Raw genomic sequence first — 19,302 nt, forward strand, 5'->3', positions numbered from 1 at the left:
CATATGTATTCTCGATCAAAAGGTCATTTTTGATTGTATAAAATGTCGCACATTTTTAAATCAGTGAGGCTTGTGGATCTTGACGAAACCGCATGCTAGAAAGCTACTTCCTGTTTTCGTCAAAAGTAATTTTTGGCTTCGATTAACATAGTATGAATTAAAGGTTAACCTAGCAGAAAAATGTCCTTTCATTTACGCGTTTTCCAGCATAATTTTCGGAAATTTAGCCGATTACGATCTGTTGCATACAGTATAGAATGCGGTGGTAATAAATCAGACAGTGTCTCGAAAGAAACAGAGGCGCAGGTAAAGTTTATTTTCAACTTTGAGTTGACTTTGTCCTTTTAACCTGGCTGGTGCCGTCTTATAATATCATTGGACATTTATTAAATGTTTTTCTTTCTTGTCACCTCGGAGATCGCCATTGCCCTGAATGACAATTGATGATTTTTATTGTGACAGATATATCATACGTAAGCTATTCAGATTTGGGAGTGACATTAGAAACGCTGGCCTAGTACTAGTAGTACGTTGACCCGGCTACTTTTGAGGGTGCCAGTGAAGTCGTCCACAAGCAAAGTCGTCCACAGTGAAGTCGTCCACACCCATTGGTGGAGTCGTCCACAAGGCATTGGTGATGTCGTCCACAAGGCATTGGTGATGTCGTCCACAACTATTGGTGATGTCGTCCACAACTAAGAATAAGACTCGTACACAATTTACTCGTACTCAAAACGCTGATGTTATTGTTTGTTTTGTTAGTTTTTTGTTCACCGATGTTTTTGCAATGAAGTATACTACAGTCACGGAAAGGGGTGGTAACTATGTGCTTGGCCGTCACAAACCGGGTTTGTCCGGTCAGGGGATGACATCAAGCAGTTACCTCTGCTGTACTGCTTGATGTCTAAACGTCGGACACAGGATTATACAAAGGTAAATTACTTACTTACTAGTCAAATACTTCATATAGTCAAATATTGAATAATGATATTAAATAATTAGGGTTTCACACTGGGACATCGAAAATTGGTGTGTATTTTTATAACCAATTAGAACCAACAACGACGTCGAGGGATGGCATCGGAGAATCAACCACAAGGCCGCGAGAAATAACCTTCAATTTTATCTTCTAATCAAACTGTTACACGATGAATCTAAAACGGCAGAACTACAACAACGACTGGTTTTGGAGAATAAATTAAAGAGGCGACAAAGGAAGAAATTTGAGGGGAAAAAAGTATATCAGGGCTTTTAAAGGACGTGAGTCGTTTGGTAGCAGTATAGGAAGTCATTTGTGCATGGGGCTTGTTATATTAATGAAATTGTTATATTAATGAACTTGTTTATGAATTTGTTATTTATTGAATTTGTTATATTAATGAATATTTATTGAATTTGTTATTTATTGAATTTGTTATATTAATGAATATTTATTGAATTTGTTAAAAAAATTTATGAATATGTTATTTATTGAATAAAATGATTTACTTTGTTGTTTATTTGCCGGGAGAAAGGGTGACCACGCAGAAAAATTATACTAATTGAAAATACATTATGTGTCCCGAAAGTAAACTAAGTCGTGTGGACGACTCCATCAACGTATTACTATATCCAGAAATTATGCTAAGTCGTGTGGACGACTCCACCAACGTATTACTATATCCAGAAATTATAGTTTTGCATGGAGAAAGGGTGACCACGCAGAAAAACTATACTAATTAAAAATACATTATGTGTCCCGAAAGTCGTGTGGACGACTCCACCAACGTATTACTATATCCAGAAATTATACTAAGTCGTGTGGACGACTCCACCAACGAGTGTGGACGACTCCACCAACGGGTGTGGACGACTTAACCAGATTTTTCGTGTGGAGGACTTTGCTTGTGGACGACTTGACTGGCATTCACTTTTGACTTCCACTACTATACCTAACCCTAAGTAGCAGGATCAACGTACTGCGCCGAAACGCTAAGCGGGATGACCGAATGGTTAGCGCATAGGCACAATATCATAAGGCCTGTCATTGAGTCAACTGACATGGTTTTGATTCCCCAGTTGTACATGACAAAGAGTAGGGTCGCCTGTCCAGCTTCGTTGGTTTTCTCCAGGGCTCCAGTTTCCTCCCACTGCTAAAGACTGCTACGCACAAGCGAATTATTAAAATAAAATTGAAACATGTTAGTCCCAAAATGACCTAGTGTGTGTCAAATGGACGCTAAACTCCATTTCTCTCTCTCTCTATCTCTAGAAATGCTAGACTGAATAAACCTGGAATTTTGGAGGGGTAGTAATTCTCCTAAAATTCATAAAGTGTTTATAACACCAGGAAATTTTCTGCCAGATGTCAATTTTCACATGTAATTAATCACGTGACCAATGACCCCTAAGTCAACCGGTGTAGTGCACAAGCCGACAGCAGAGTCAAATGCTGGATAGCGAGACTTGTGTGGAGAATGATTAAACCCAGGGACCCCATTTTTCTGTCTCTTTGTAATCTGAAGATGAACATAAATTTTATCATCCAAAGATATGAATATTTTATTCTTTTTCAGGATGGATTGTCATGTAAGCTAGGAAAGATTTGGCCAGAGGAAAATTTAGCTGAAAATCTGCCAGTTATCCAGATTACCAAGCCTCAAACTAGTTTGGCTATTCAAACATTAACTGCCACCCAATCTTTACCAGGTCATTATAATGACCATACTAATGAGAAGTGTCTCGTTCCACTTAATAAATCGGATATAGAAAGGTTATTGCGTGGTGCTGTGTTATCTAATTCTGAAAAAATAGATAGTAAGCATCGTCTTCTTGATTGTATAAAACCTTACAGCTACACCACAGATGATATTTATATTGTATCTCCATCTACAAACTCTTCTGTTCATAAAGTAGATTACAACATGTTGAGTGATTCAATTATCACCAAAGAAAATATATCGGTAACATTTAAGGATCAAGACAATTTTTCTAAATATTTTGCTATGAACGATATCAAATCAGACAATTCGATTCTTTCAAATGATAATATACTGTTGTGTTCTGCTGGTCAAACAAAAGGTGAGAAGAATTTGAATGCGACAAAAGGTACATCTCTCCCAAGTGTTGAACAATTAGAAAAAATGAAAGAAGCATTAACTATAGAGGTAAGCTGTAGACCTGTTGAATAAAATGTTGGTTTTTTTCTTCAGATTTTGATGTTTCAAATGAAGTATGGACATTATGAACTGGTTGCAAGAAACAACCCTGCTGAGAACATACTTTGCCTACATTTTAATGAGTTAAGCCATACATTTAAATGTAGCTCTTCAATATATTATTGCTCCATACCAAATAACTGTATGTACATACATGTACCCAAGTTTTAATTTCTTGATTTTACTTGTTCAGGTACAAAACTTTTTTAAGCACAAACTTGACTATGGCCTATTACATCCAAATGTCATTCTGGAAAACAACTTTTGGGGAAAGGAAGAAATTTCTGAGTGAGTTTTGAAATACTATATCTACAAATTTATATTTGTGAAACATAGAAATATGTGATTTATGAATTAAAAATGGGATGTAAGGCTGTGTCATGTATACACATTTCTTATCCCATTATTTATATTAGAGTGTAGCAAAGAAACCCATTGACTCTCCCTGATGTTTTTTTCTCAAAAAGATGGATGAATTAACTAACATGGACATTGGACACCTATTATTGCCAAAGTAACTTAATTGGGGAACGACTTAATAAAATATTGAATAAGATAGTTTGTTTTCATTTTAAGTGAAGCCTGTATCACTACAGTACAGACCTGTACAGTGGAGTGGATGCTTACGGCTAGCCCCCATATCCATTGTCTTGTGTAATTGTTTTTGTAGTGGTGCAATCCCTCTGCACTTAATAATAATATAGTGTTACCCATTTTCAATTTCAGGGGAATCAATCGGTATGCTATCCAGATGTTAAAATTTAGGGGGATTTCCCACTGTGTATTTAATACAGTAGTTATGCAGGTTTTAAGCATAAGTTCTAATCGTGAGAATGGTACCATTACATTAAAATGGCGAGTTCGTGGTTTGCCTCAGTTATATATTTTCTATTTTTGGAGATATACTCCTTGGACTTATCGTAAAAATCTTGAAAATGATATGAGGTAAGTATATTGACCGTATATCAAATAATTAATAGGTTTAAGCTGAAAGTGTATTTGCTGATTGTGGCTGCTATGGCATCTTGCTTTGTTTCAGTAATTATGATGTATTTCAACTTCAAAACTAAATATCTCAGCCCGTTTGTAAAATTATTGCACAAGTCACATACATCAATTGACATACAATTTTTTAAGAATCATAAACTAGCAGAAAAATAGTTCCTTTCAATGTTTTATTTTTTTAGGTGGCATGATGGAATTTCGGTATTTACACTGAAGTCAGATGGTTTGATTCATAAACATAGAATTGACAGGGTGTGTAAATTATATATTTATGACATGTTTCCTAAATGTTACATGCTGATAGTGAGGATAACAGTGAAATCACCTCATTCCTATTCTTTTATTCTAAAACAACACTACACTAACCCTTGACGGATCAAATTTGATGAAGAGGCAGAAATGTTGCTGTCCTGGCAAAATTCTTCTCACTAGCATTGCACATGTGACCATAGAAAAAATAAATGTATGTTAATCTTAAAGTATGGTTTTGACCGGTACTGAATGTTACTCCCTAGTCCTACACACTTAATTGCCATATCAAGGCATAGTTTTTGTGTATGCTTGCATTCTATTAGCCATAAAGGTTTTTACTACTTTCTGTTTAATTAAATGCAATGACATCCTGTTGTAAGATCTCAGACCTATAGTCTGCTAATCTGATTTAAATGTTACAACCCATCACTCTATTTTCTTTTACAGGTACAAGTTGATGAAGAACCACTGGCAGTGAAAAAGAAATCATTAGCTACTAAACTAGCTCTTCTGGTTGGACTAGCTCCTAAACCAAGTGTAAATGATTTTACTTCTTTATTCATGAAAAAGTCCAATTTTAATCCAAAATAATATATTACCCTGACAAAAGAATATTAGTCTTACGTAGGAGTGCTATATATATATAGAAGGGGGCAGAAAATTGCTATTAAATTTTGGGGAAGTTGTGTGATGCAAATTGTTTAAGAGTAAGCCAAAATTTGATAAAATTATTTGGGGGGACACAGATCCCCTACCCCCTCACTATACCTACAATTACCTCAATGCTTTGAAGCTATGTAATATCCAGGTAGGCTAGATAATGTGAATGTGTGTTGAAGAAAGACTGATTATTCATTGTTATTCATCAAAATCATGATGTCATTCAAAAGATATGGGACTAATATGATACAAAAATAATCTGAAATTTAAAAATAAGGCTATTTGTGATAAACTTAATGATAAATCAGGGATTCAAGTTTATTTATTCAATAAAGAAATGTTGGGATCAAAGAAGATGTCTGTCTCCCACGTCCTGTCAATGTGGTCACACAATATCCTGATGAATCATATATTTGGTGACAACAATGACACAGCAGTAAGACACTCTATGTCTTGATTTGTATTCCAGTCTACACAATTGTATTTTAATTGAGTACCAAGTGGATATTACAGTTAATATAGTATACAAAAATCTAAAGTATGACTGTGTCAGAACTGGTCCCTGTGGGAAATTCAGAACATCGCAATACATTCTGTACCCTAAGTGCAGCACAGTACCAATGAAAAGTACATGTATAGAGCAATGCTCAGGGTTGGTATGAACAAGGTTAGAAATGATGTTAAAATTACATTACTTTTTATAACTCGTGCATCATTTAAAGAAAGTGGATTTAGATTGAAAATGATTCCAGAATTATCTATTACTGGTACTAATGGATGTTAAATTGATTTTTATTAAATTTATGCATAATTCTTTAAAATAACTCAGAAGTCAGGTTAGAATTTCGCCATAAATTTAAATTAATTATGTATGAAAGTTTTAAGACATTGATGTGGGCTTAAACTTAAAGTGAAATTAATTCTGTGACTAGTGTAAAAAAATATGTGCGATGGATAAAAAGATATTTGACTCATCACATCTCCGTGAAATAAGCATACATGTCTCTCAATATTTAAAATCCTTAAATATAACTATTAAAGATACATTATGGGAGAGTAGATAAAGTGCTGGCAGTTCCCACTATAATTGTTAAAAACTAGATAACGTTAAGGGAATTTGATGAAAATTTCAGTCAAATTGATCTCCTCTTAACCAAGATTTTAGCGACTGAATTTTTGGCCTTGCCTCGATCATCATTACTAAAGTCGGTACGATAAAAAACATAGTCTCGATTATCCACTTCATGATTAAATCATAAATGGAAGTCGAACAGCAAATCGGAACCTAATCCAATAAACATCGCAGGGTAGCGATGACATCGAGAGTTGATTATGGTCTGGATAAGTTAATTAATGTCTAAATAATAATTTAAATAACATTTCAGGCCTAAAGAAAGACCTGCAATAGGCAGATTTAGCTCTTGCATAATGTATGTTTAATTAAATGATGTTTGTAGATATATTGATATTATAATACAGCAATGATATTTACTTTAATATTATATTTTGAAACTGTTTAACTATTCTATCATCACCCATGTAAAGTTGGTGGATGGCAACATTGTCCTTTATGGAAGTTTAGTTTATTCAGGACACTTAATCATGAGAAAAAAAAACATTTGTTTAATACAGGGAAAGCTGATTTCTGAAGGTAAAATGATAGTCATAATTCTTGCACAGCAATAAATGAATAGGCTTAAAGGGATCTTTCATTAGTTTACAAATAACAGTTAAACCGACACGTTGCTAAAACTCAATTACGCTGGGTTTCCCTTTTCTAGATCTATTACATGCATTTAAAATAGATAAAATCATTTCTGAAAGGCATGCTGCCAAGCAATTTCTTTCGCAATTTGAAAATAAGCATTTAAATTATGTGAATTGTATAGTCTTTAATCTAGCTGTTCACCAGTTATAAAACAACCCAAAATACAATTGCATTATAAATGTGACGGGGGACAACAAGTCATTTGTATCCTTTTGCATTAAATATGAAAAGATTGAGTGATTTAAATCTCTTGATTACATTTGCTCATTGTTAATAAACTCTAATTATTGTATAATTATAGTTGTAATATATGCACTGTAGAAATTTCTGATTGCTGTGTACCATATCAAGATTATAATTATTATTAGTCCCCTACCAGGTGATTGTGAGATGGTGATCAAGGTTTGAAACTTTGTATTCAATATATATGTCTGTCTAAAACTGTCTGGACATCTTTCCCAATTGTGCAAAGATCTTGAGCTGAAATTTGATCCATAAATGAAGTTTGGGTGGATCTTTAGCTGCAATTTAAATTCATAGTAGGCCTGTTGGTGGAAATGTGTGACCTACTTTAATAGGTATTATGTCTTGCACCTTGTTAATAGTACCTTGTTTTAAAAATTTTATGGAGACCGGTAGGGGACATAAAGCAGAAATCTCAGATTGCTTGTTTCACAAACATATTATATAAACATTTTACTTTGTTAAGTAGATAGTGTACACTGTACAGTATATCCAGAATTTTGTTTTTGTATTTTGTCACACTTGACATAATAAAACATAGTGTTTTGATTTATTGTTTGTGGGGAGGGAGGGTGATGACCCATATAGCCTGTTGATCACAGATCTTTCATCTTTATAATTAGTGAGTTCAGTCTCTGAGAAGGAATTAGTCCCCCCTGTGTATCCTAGCGGGCATTCTATGTTCTCCAATTTCTTCCCACTGCTAAAAACTCCTGATAAGATTCTAAGGGGATATACCATATGTTTGTCACATGATTTAGTTGACAGTGAATTCATTTGAAATGAGCCTGTGGTGTAACCTGGGGTGGGGTAAATTCTCGGATATCTTCCAACTGCTAACAAACCCTGATATAAGGATATTTGTCACATGCATGGGCGTCACACATGGGGGGGTCGACCCCCCCCCCCCCAATTGTTTTTCTGGGGGATCTGAATATACTTGGACCCCCCCCCCCCCCCCAAAAAAAAATAATTTACATAGTAGGCCCTAACTCCTATTTATTTTTTACAACAATAATTAGGATTAGTTAAGATTCTATCTGTATAAAACCTGTACATATCCCAATATGGTTTATACTGCTAAAATAAAACACAGAGATAATCATCCTGGAAACATGTGTGAAGTGAAAAGTAACTGCATGTGTTCCATAAAATTGTCATTTGCGGCCCCCCCCAATATATATTTCACGGCTACGCCTCTGGTCACATGATCTAGTTTGCATCAAACGACAAACTGTTTGACCATGTCAGCTTCAAATTTAGGGCTATAACTTAATTGCTCTATTGTGATTGGTCTGAAAATCGCTCTTAATGCACATTGTCAAATTACAACAGAAAATATTAATTTAGCCCTGAAGGTGTTCAAACCGTATACCTGAACAGATTCTTGCTTGTTGCAGAACAAGCTGATGTGTTCAAAAACTTTTCCAGAGGAGTGTGACCCGAGAGGAGCTGCTTCTAGGTCTAATACTCTCACTGTAGATTATAAGGCCTGTATATGCAAGTCATGGGTTCAGTGCAGTGACAAAATTAACGGCATGCTTGCTTTGTGTAATGTTTTGGAAAAAAAAACCATTATGATTTCAAAGCGGTTTTCAACAATGTTGTCAGATTCTGATCTTCATAATCGTATAGCCTACTGTGCAACCACTGTCAAAGAAATGGAAGTGCAAAAGGAAAACACGAGTTATTCTTCTATAAACCTGACTGAAGTTATAGCTTGTTACTTCAGTCAGTTTTATAGAAGGATAACTCGTGTTTTTCTTTAGCTTTTTTCACTTCCATTTCTTGAAATCTTCGTTATGCATCTATCGTAGCAATGATCTCTGTTAAAATTACTTTGGGACCATACCCTATCAGATGAAAAAGGAATCAAAGTTGTCTCTCATATTTGAAATAAACATATGTCTATCAGGGTCACTAGGGGGTGTTCTGAAGTGCAAAAACCAGGTGATATTCTCTTCTGAGGGGTACTTTTTTATAGGTCAATTGTGGCACCATGCTCATGAACACAGAATTTTGTCCGCCATACTTGAAACAAATCAGTCTTCTACCGGGATTTCGTAATGTGTTCAGCTTGGAACCGTTTCTGGTGTAGGAACCCAGGGGATTTTTGGTTCTGAAGTGGTGTTTTATTTACTTTGGGGCCATACCCATCAGCTGAAACAGGAATCAAAGTTGTCTGTAAACATTTGAAATAAACATGTCTATTGGGGTCACTAGGGGGCGTTTTGAAGTACAGAAACCAGATGATATTCTCTTCTGGAGGGCATTTACTTTATATAAATATAGGTCAATTGTGGCACCATTCTCACGAAAGAAGAATTTTTTCCGCCATACTTGAAACAAATCGATCTTCTACTAGTTCTACCGGGATTTTGTGATGTGTTCAGCTTGGAACCTGTTCTGGAGTCAGGGAATTATTTGTTGTGTTGTTGTAAGTGTTTAACGTCCGCTTCCACCGAAGGTGATATCGCAGACAAGTTGTCTTTTTTTTTAATTTTCATTATCTTAGCGCACGCGCAGGGGTCTTTCCTGTGGGAGGAAACTGGAGTACCCGGAGTAAACCCACGAGGTTGAGAAGGCGCCCCTATCTCCAAGCCACATACGCTCACACCAGGGATCGAAACCACAACCGCAAGCCAGAGGTGACCGGCCAGCTAGAGGTCGAAGCGTGACACTCTAGACCACTAGGCCATCCTAACCCCCCGGGAATTATTTGTTCTGACGTTGTGTTTTATTTACTTTGGGACCATACCCTATTAGCTGAAAAAGGAATCTTAAAGTTGTCCGTCATATTATTTTGAAATAAACCTACGTACTCGGGTCACTGGGGGGCGTTCTGAAGCCAGAAGCCAGGGGATTTTTTTGTTCTGAAGGGCACTTTTCAAGTTTGAAAGTGAACATATTGTAGCAAAGATTAACTTTGTCCGCAAAAATTTGAATTACATCGACTTTTCCCGCGATTTCGGGGACGTAGGCTACAGCCCCTAACCCCAGCGGATGTGCAACTGAAGAATTCCCATTCTGATAGGCATAGTGCCAATTTTGTCCGCGAGTTTAGGAACAACGGTCAGCTAGCTCCCCTATTTTATACTAGCAAGGAGTAAACCAACAGACAGCCAACTACGTCGAACCTTATCATAAAACTGGTGGATCTAATAATATCTGACACGGCTAAACGGTCGAACACGCGCCATCCGAGAGATTAGGTCTTTAAACACTACTAGCTAATAATGGGAAGCCGATATAATCAGATACATTCACTGCTTTTAATTTTTAAATAGTTGATTAGAGCAGGTGATATAGGCTAATCAATCAAGCACATCGAATAAGTTTACCGTTGCTAAGTGATCATAACAACATGGCTGATTAAGCCAACACGTGTCATTGCTATTTTTGTCAACAATAATAGTAAGAGTTCATTTGGAGTTGAAAGGAGAGGTAGCCTATATTGTATAGAGCGATTTTCTACATTTACTTTACCTGTTTATGTTGGTGATAAAATAAGGTGAGTAATATGTTTCATGTAATTTGAAATATGTGTTTCTAACCACATCTATTAGCTAATCCTTGGATAAAATGTGAAAATTTAATATTTTGTTTACAGAATCAAATCTTATAAGGCTGTACATATCAAGCACTTTTTATTGTTGAGGATATTTCTGTTCAGTCTTGAGGCAGGGTATGCTTATGTTTTCTAAAACAACTTTATGCCACTTCTCAATTATTGAGTTCATTGAAATTTATGTCATTTTGTTTCTGTCTTGGTTTTAAGGTCTAGTTAAAGTCTAACAACTCAATATCATGCAAAGTCTTCGACATTGAAAACACGATTTATTTGTCAATTTAAATCAACATTAATTGATGTTGTGATCTTACCGGGAAAAGATGGGCTTCTGATATCCAATAACAAGAGACTCGAAGAACGAGGCTAGACCTATTCCACAGGCCATGTCGAACGGTGATGCAATATTCTTATCTGGAGAGGATGTGCAATAAATACTAGTTGTGTAGACAAGAATAACCAGACGCTAGAGATTGTCATTCAATTGTGATTTCTGGTGTATGTTGCCAAACATAACTGATTTGAAATAAAAATGGAAACGATTTTATAAATCAGTTTATATACATTCATGTTACATCATTATATGCGATGCGACCCATTTGTGTCAATTTCTAGGTCCCAAATATTAGCGATTTAGCTCCTTTAAGTTTCAATATCTGGCAATATCTTTTTAAGACCTGTTCAAGAAAATACCGATAACTGGGTAACCTACCTACTAAATGTGTTTTTTTTTTTAAATATTACTGAACAATCAGTGGTAGGCCTACATTTTAATTGTAATACACCGTTACTCTTAAATAGTATTATAATAGATCTATTAGTCATTATATACATGTATACTCAAGGATAGTCAAGAGGGCAGTACCGCCCTTATTTATTCTGTAGAGTTGCTGTATATATATATCTGTTGAATAATAGAGATGCAGTAAGCTCTGAAATATTTTAGAGAGATACTTAACAGTGAAGTAGTCTATGCAGAATTTCTGAAAGAGTGTACAACATTTTTAAATTAGGCTTCTGAAATTGGTATTAATTTGTTTTTGTGGTGTTAAATACTTCCAAATTAGCCACATAGTTTCTGTAATTGATTCATATTGTTTTGTTCTGGCTTTTCGCAAACATAACAAGTAGGACCTACAGACAACATATATAAGTTTAAACATGTCTTGCAGTCACTAAAACACAAGCCCACCAACAGCATTACAAGTGAGGGGTGCAGGGTGGGCCCCCTTTAAAGAAATTATGGAGTTGAACATATATATAAAAAAAATTGTTTACATTTAGTATTGATTTATTAATCCTTTAGAGACATTTAGTTACTAGACAGAGCAATAAACTATAACACATGCTTGATTATAGAAAAATAATTATGGTAGGTCTACTAATTTATTTTGCTGAGTTTTCAAGTACAGTAACTTTAATGTGCTTGAGTATATATTGAGAGAATACACTCGAAACATCACTAAAATCAGTTATTAATTGTTCTTCCATAAGTATTTGTTATAGTTTGGTTAATTATTGATAGTCTGTCATTGTGCATGTCTGGCAAAACTAATTTAATGCTTCATATTTTTAATTATGTTAACTTGTTCCTTCCAGAAATTAAAAGTAGGCATATAAAACAAAATGGCTGCAACAGAGGTGCAAGAAATGAAAGATATGGCCATTGACCGTGAGAAATTAACAGGTACAAATAAAGTCTCACCACTTGAAGAATCGGGCGAGAGTCTACCTGGAGCAGTAAATCAGGGCTTTGAAGGACAGTTAACTGATATATCTAATACGGCTGGATTAGAATTAAACAATAGTGAATTACCTCCCCTAACTTACGTTGATTTTATGCCTCGATGTATTGGCCAATCATTAGATGGGAAAGAACCAGAATTTGCATCATATAGGTAAGAACACAGGTGTAGAATTTAATTATTTTCCCTAATAATGCTAAATCTTACAATAAATGGTGCTTTGTCATAATTTTGTAGAATCTGTGGAAGTATGAGAAAAAATGGTAGATCTTGGGCCAATCCTTAGACATACATCAAAAAGTTTATAATTAATTCATCATGACAAGGATTGTTAAGAAAATATTGGATCAGTAAATAATTTATATACTAGTACTTGACCAATACCATATGTGTGACATTGATTTTCTGAAAATGGGGAGTGATGGTGGCTAAGTGAGTAAGACACTCGTTCGCTGGCCTGGAGATCGGCTGTTTGATCCCTGCATTGGCCGAAAAGTTCACCCAGATTTTCAGGTGTGATTCCCCCTTGTCAGTTATGCAGGCCGGAGGGCCTGACAAGGACAGCTATCTAGTCGTTCTGATGGTACAAAAAATAAGGCCCCGTGTACACATTTGCGTGCACGTAAAAGATCCCTTGACAGTTGGAATTCAATATAAGAGTGGGCCGTAGTGTCACTGTCCAGGCGAAATTTCCCTCATAGCACACTGTATGGTGTATGCCCGTTTTCATTATCCCAGTTAAACCTAATGGACGTTAGGACATTAAACCCCATTTCATTTCATTTTATTTCTGAAAATGACCTATTGTTTAAACATTTTACACTTAATCTATGGCAATAATTCATCTAAATAGCTTTATTTATTTAAATATGATTTTAATTCAACTACCTGTTAATGTTCTTGTGGCTATTCACATTATTGTGAACATTGCATGGGTCAGGGGGTTTTCTTTTTCAATGTGCTCAGATTATTCTAAAAAAAAGTGAGAAATGGTACTCAGAGCTCTCAGAAGAGAATGAATAAGTTTTGTATTCTTCTTTATAATTTATGAACTCTTCTTTATAATTTATGAACTCTTCTTTTATATTTGCAGAACTGTTATGGAACAAGTGAACCAATGGTTAATATCAATGCCACAATATAAAATATTCAAAGTTGAGACAATAGATAGGAAACTACTGGGTGAAATGAAGTTAGATTTAGATTCAACTTTACAGCATGAATCTAGCCATGGCCAAAATATGTATGTTAGAGGTATCAGGTATGTTATTAATCTTTTATTAGTCCAATAAGAATTAAACATTTGTTTCTCATCTCCATCTAGTAAGGACATGGCTGTCAGGTTTTGGTACTCTTGGAAATTTTATGATAATGTGAAACTGGCAAAATTTATATAATTTGGATAGGAAACATTACATAATTGGTTCAACTGGTCCATCACGCTACATTGTTTATTTAGATTACCATAATATGAAAATATAGTTTTGTGGAATCATTCCTGTAGTAATGATGGGCCGATGTTATGATGAATATATACAGAAAATGGATCATGTGACCATACTGTAAACTTATTGTCTAGAACTCTTCAAAAATATAATATCATTTCCTAGAATCTCTTCAAAAATATAATATCATTTCATAGTAACTATTCAAAAATATAATATCATTTAATAGTAGCTATTTAAAAATATAATATAATATAGAAACTATTCAGAAATATAATATCATTTGATAGTAACTATTCAAAAATATAATATCATTTCCTAGTAACTATTTAAAAATATTATATCATTTGATAGAAACTATTCAAAAATATAATATCCATTCATAGTAACTGTTTAACATTTTTTAAAACTTTTTATTAGCAAACTGGATGTGACATTCTATTTATTTTTATTGTAGAATATGGATTTTCCCTAATCCAAATCCAAGTGATGAGGTACAACAGATTAGTTATATTAGTATTTTACCTGATGTCTCTGAGGGTAACTCAGCAGATGTCTCTCTAGCTTTATCTGCTAACTATCGTATGAGAGCTGAACATCCTGTTCCTGCCTATGATACTCTTAAAATAACAATAGAAAAACTTAATAGACAATTACAGCACAGACCCCTTGCAGGTAATATTAAAACATAATTGGAAATATTAAATCACAAATGTCTAATAAGAATTATATCTGTGATTAATCTATGCAAGAGATAAAACAAAAAAAAAGAATAAACCATTACCTGGTAACAGAAGCCTACATGACCATAGACTAGTGTCATATACTTTCAAAGCATCTTGTCTAGAAATTGATAAAATTCAGATAAATTCCATTTGAATTCTGACGGTGAGTATCGGTGAGTATCAATCATTTCTATCTATATTGTCTTTGGTTTAATTTAATACCACAAATTTAGTCTAGACAAAATACCGCTAAATTTGTATACAATTTCGAAGGTCATACTGAGCTTCTTGGGATTGGTTGAGAGGAAAAATGGTCGTGTATTTGCTTGATACTGTTAGATTGAGACAATATCCCCATTAATCATTATGTGAGCTGTATTTGGGTTTGAAATATTAGCTGAAATTAATTGAATTAATGCCTTTCATTTTAGGAAAAATATTAAACATTGAAACATTCTCAGTAAAAGTAGTAGAAGGTGTTGGTAATGAGAAACCTGACACAGAATCATCATGTTGGATAGATAGTAATAGATCTAGTAGATTGTTTCTGTATGCTCTACGTGTTTATTATATTACTGGTCAACAACAGTTTGAAACAATAGGTGAGTTAATTAAAGGAAGTTAATGCCTTGTTCATTAATTCATAGGGCTTAACACCCGGACAAATGTTTACAAGGAAACTTGGCAGTCCTGCTTGATAGGCTAGGTAAGCGGAAACAGGTAGACGAAGAAGGAAACTTGTTGCCTTCATTCCCTTGATTAGATATTAATGTACTATCCAGGTCCATTCGTTATGTGCTGCTTTTGATATATCATTTATCAATATTTATACATTCAGTAGACCCAATATCAAGTGTAGCTTAATATATAATGGAGCACCTTGGTATAAATCCACTTTTCTTGATAACTACCACGCAGATTTTAAATTTTAAAATTCATTATAAATTGAATATTTAACTTGAATATTAATTTGAATTTATATGATGCATTATTTCGAAGCTCTGTACCTTTGAAATGTGGTTTGAAAAGATTAAGCTGAAGTTGGTTTGTTTACTAATTTCAGTTTAATTTTTGACTTACTGTTTTGACATTGGAACACAAAGTCATCTCCGCACTGACTTTATCTATATACATAAAGATTCCAATCCCATAAAACATATAAAAGCCAATCAAATTGACACAATTTTTTTTTTTATTACTCGAGTCAAAGTGTCTAGTCATTATGTGACATCCCTTCGTGAAAACGCAAAGTACATTTTAAAATTAATTTGACATTGAGTTTAATCTGATGGATTTAAGACTCCACTTAAAGTCAAGTAGAAAAAAACACATTGGGCTTACCACTGGTATATACACATAATATATTTATGAATGAAGTTCATTGATAACTGGGGGATCACGTGGCTAAGTGGGTAAGACGCCGGCTCACTAGCCTGGAGGTCGGGTGTTCGATCCCTGCATTGGCTGAGAAAGTTCATCCAGATTTTCCAGCGAGGTTTCCCCTTGTCAGTGATGCAGGACGGAGGGACTGACAAGGACATCTGTCTAGTCGATCGGATGGGACGTAAAACCGAGGTCCCGTGTACACATTGGCGTGCATGTAAAAGATCCATTGGCAGTTGGAATTCGATATAAGAGTAGGTCGTAGCGCCGCTGCCTGGGCAAAATTTCCCTCATAGCACACTGTATGGCGTATGCCCGTCTTCATTAGCCCAGTTTAGGAGCAAAACAGTAGGACGTTAAACCCCATTTCATTTCATTGATAACTGATCAGAAGTTTACAGGCTTATTGAATTAAAAATTTTAATTGACCTATTAGCCATCATTAATTGATACTTTTTGTTGAAGGTTATCATGATGAAGTACCAGATATTGTACAAACATCAGAAGGTTTAGGGGTGAAGGTCAAATATGCACCATTTACACAAGTTGTTAGTAGAACAGCTAGATGGATACAGGAACAAACAGTAAGTTCAGTTTATTAATCCTCTTGGAATATTAGGCCACAAAAACAATGATGAAGCTGAGAACCCCAGACCAATAAAACATGATGTTTGTACTAAAGTGTTTAGTCACATTCAATGTCTATATGTCTTTGAAAAAAATACAAAATAAAATTTGTTTAAAGATACATTATTCAACAGCTAAATTTGCCTATTGCCGGTCTTTCTTTAGGCCTGAAATGTTATATAAATTATTAATTAGACATTTATTAACATGCCAAGAACTTTCGATGCCATTCTGGTTACGATAATAAATAATCAATGCACAAATCTTATCAAAACTACAAACAGTGATAACTTGGCTCAGAATAAAGTAATTTAAATGAAATTTTCAATATATTCATTTTGCATTATCATTTTTGAACTATTATAGCAATAATGGCCAGCTCTTTATCTAAATCTTACATAATGTACCTTTTAAAAAAAAACTCTGCCATTGGGATATAATTTCTGATAGACTGGTTTTAAATGACCTTATATATTCTATTGATAAGAACATGAATCTGTGGCACTATGAAATTATTGCTCGATGTGGGGTGTAAATTAACTAAATGGGTGTATTTTACAATCTTATATATATAGTTTGTTACATTATTTTTACAGAATGTACAAGTTGTCAATCTTCAATCAATTAATATCCCAACAGAAAAACGATATGGAGGTAAGAATACATCCATATAAACTTTATATAGGATTACCTGAACACTTTGTAACATGTCAATACAAAAGAACAACAAAATAATTTGTCAACTATTTGAAATCCTCAAGTTGTTACCTATTGTTAATTCAAGGACCAGTAATTCTATCATATATTTTGTTTAAATAGAGACTAGAGTTCTCAGAGTTTATCTTCATCCGGTCTACTGAGCCAAATTTAAAGGAGCTAAATCGCTAATATTTGGGACCTAGAAATTGACCCATATAATAATATAATCTGATTGTATATAAACTTATTTACATTCAATTGTTTCCGTTTTGACCCTTAATTACAAATCAGTTATGTCCAGTGAAATACGGCATAAGTCTCAACCGAATGCCAATTTCTAGCGTCTGGTTATTCCATTCTATTGTGCATGCTTCTCCAGATAAGATATGGCGTCACCGTTTGACATGAGTTGTTGAATATGTCTAGCCTCTTTCTTTCTGGCCACTTATTACAAATGACACTGAAACGCACTATGGTGCACGATTCGTGTACCAATGGTAAAATGTTTATTTTGTCTTAAATATTGGATATCAGAAGCCTACCTCTTCCCAGTAAGATAACAACATCAATGTTGATTTGAATTGACAAATAATTTGTGTTTTCAACGTGTAAGACTTTGGATGATATTGAGTTAGAGACTTAGCTTAGCTACTTTAACACTGGTCGCACAGACCAAAGCATCGATTTATTTTCCATCAATAATGACAGACAATCTTTCATATTGTTACAATGGTTATGTGTTCTTTTATGTGTAGGGTCACCTGCCTAACTTCATTGGTTTTCTCTGGGTTCTCCAGTTTCCTCCCTCTTCTAAAGACCCCTGTGCACAAGTTAATTATTGAAATGAAATTTTACCTTAATTTAGTCCCAAAATGTCCTGGTTTGATTTGAGTAGAGGTTAAACCACATTTCTATTTATCTCTATGTCTATGTTCTTTTTTCAGGTCAAATTAACTTTAAGTCTAATATCTCTGGGTATGGGGAATTACCATTGAGTGATTCTCAGTTTGTTAAAATTCTAAGAACATTTTACGTCACAAAACAAAAAAGTAAAAATGACGAAGTTATGCCATCAGTTAATTTAACTACACGATTGTTTGTACCTATAAGACGAGGACCAAAAGAATTTGAAGCGTTTTCTAAAACTATGCAAAGAGCAATTGCTTGGTTACAAGTGACAAGTAAGTTGGATTTATGCTTTTATTTACTTTATAACTTCAGAAAATAGATTGATTATATGTTATGGATATTGTAGATTAAGCCATATACATTATATTATATTTATTATAGAATGCCCTCTATATGGTATGGAGACTGTAAATTATGTTATACATTATATTTAATATTTATTATGCAAGTAGAATGCCCTCTGTATGGTACGAAGACTGTAGATTATGTTATATATTATATTTACTATAGAATCTCCTCTATATGGAATGGAAACTGTAGATTATGTTATATGTCATATTTATTATAGAATGCCCTCTATATGGTACGGAAACTGTAGATTATGTTATATATTATATTTATTATAGAATCCCTCTATATGGTATGGAAACTAGATTATGTTATATATACTATTCAAAAAAAGTAGGGGATATTTGATTTTTAAGTGTTATTAAAGTCACCTAATGAAACTGACGAAGAAACAAATGACAAAATGAAATGAAGTTCACATTCATCAATTTATTCCAAATGATCGTTAGACTAAGTAAGGCACAGACTGACCATTATAAGGGTAAAATGATACCCGGGGTCAAACAGCAAAGTTACCACAGCATCACAACCAAGTCAGTAACGGGTAAATCCTCCTCTGTTTGCCAAACAAGCATTGATCCGACGTGGCATACTCCTAATGAGACGTCTAAGGTCATTTTGGTCCAGATTGTCCCATTCCTGTTGCAACGCAGCAGCAAGTTCTTGGACATTGGCAGGACGTTGTTGACGTTGACGTAACCTCTGTCCAAGCATGTCCCAGACATGCT

The 19,302-nt window shown here is 34.4% G+C and overlaps 1 protein-coding gene across 1 annotated transcript; it reads left to right on the top strand.

The window, feature by feature from the left end:
• The first annotated feature begins 79 nt into the window (after positions 1 to 79).
• On the top strand, positions 80 to 18,660 carry LOC126810668 (uncharacterized). The gene is made up of 14 exons (XM_050535851.2): positions 80 to 306; positions 2,556 to 3,146; positions 3,391 to 3,485; positions 3,924 to 4,142; positions 4,385 to 4,454; positions 4,902 to 4,991; positions 12,293 to 12,591; positions 13,532 to 13,699; positions 14,341 to 14,558; positions 15,040 to 15,210; positions 16,457 to 16,575; positions 17,215 to 17,272; positions 18,262 to 18,498; positions 18,608 to 18,660. The coding sequence occupies exons 7-14, from the start codon at positions 12,320 to 12,322 to the stop codon at positions 18,658 to 18,660; spliced, it is 1,296 nt and encodes a 431-aa protein (XP_050391808.1). The 5' UTR covers positions 80 to 306; positions 2,556 to 3,146; positions 3,391 to 3,485; positions 3,924 to 4,142; positions 4,385 to 4,454; positions 4,902 to 4,991; positions 12,293 to 12,319.
• The last annotated feature ends 642 nt before the right edge of the window (positions 18,661 to 19,302 follow it).

The sequence above is a fragment of the Patella vulgata genome, chromosome 1, assembly GCF_932274485.2.
Source record: "Patella vulgata chromosome 1, xgPatVulg1.2, whole genome shotgun sequence".
Lineage (NCBI taxonomy): Eukaryota > Metazoa > Mollusca > Gastropoda > Patellidae > Patella > Patella vulgata.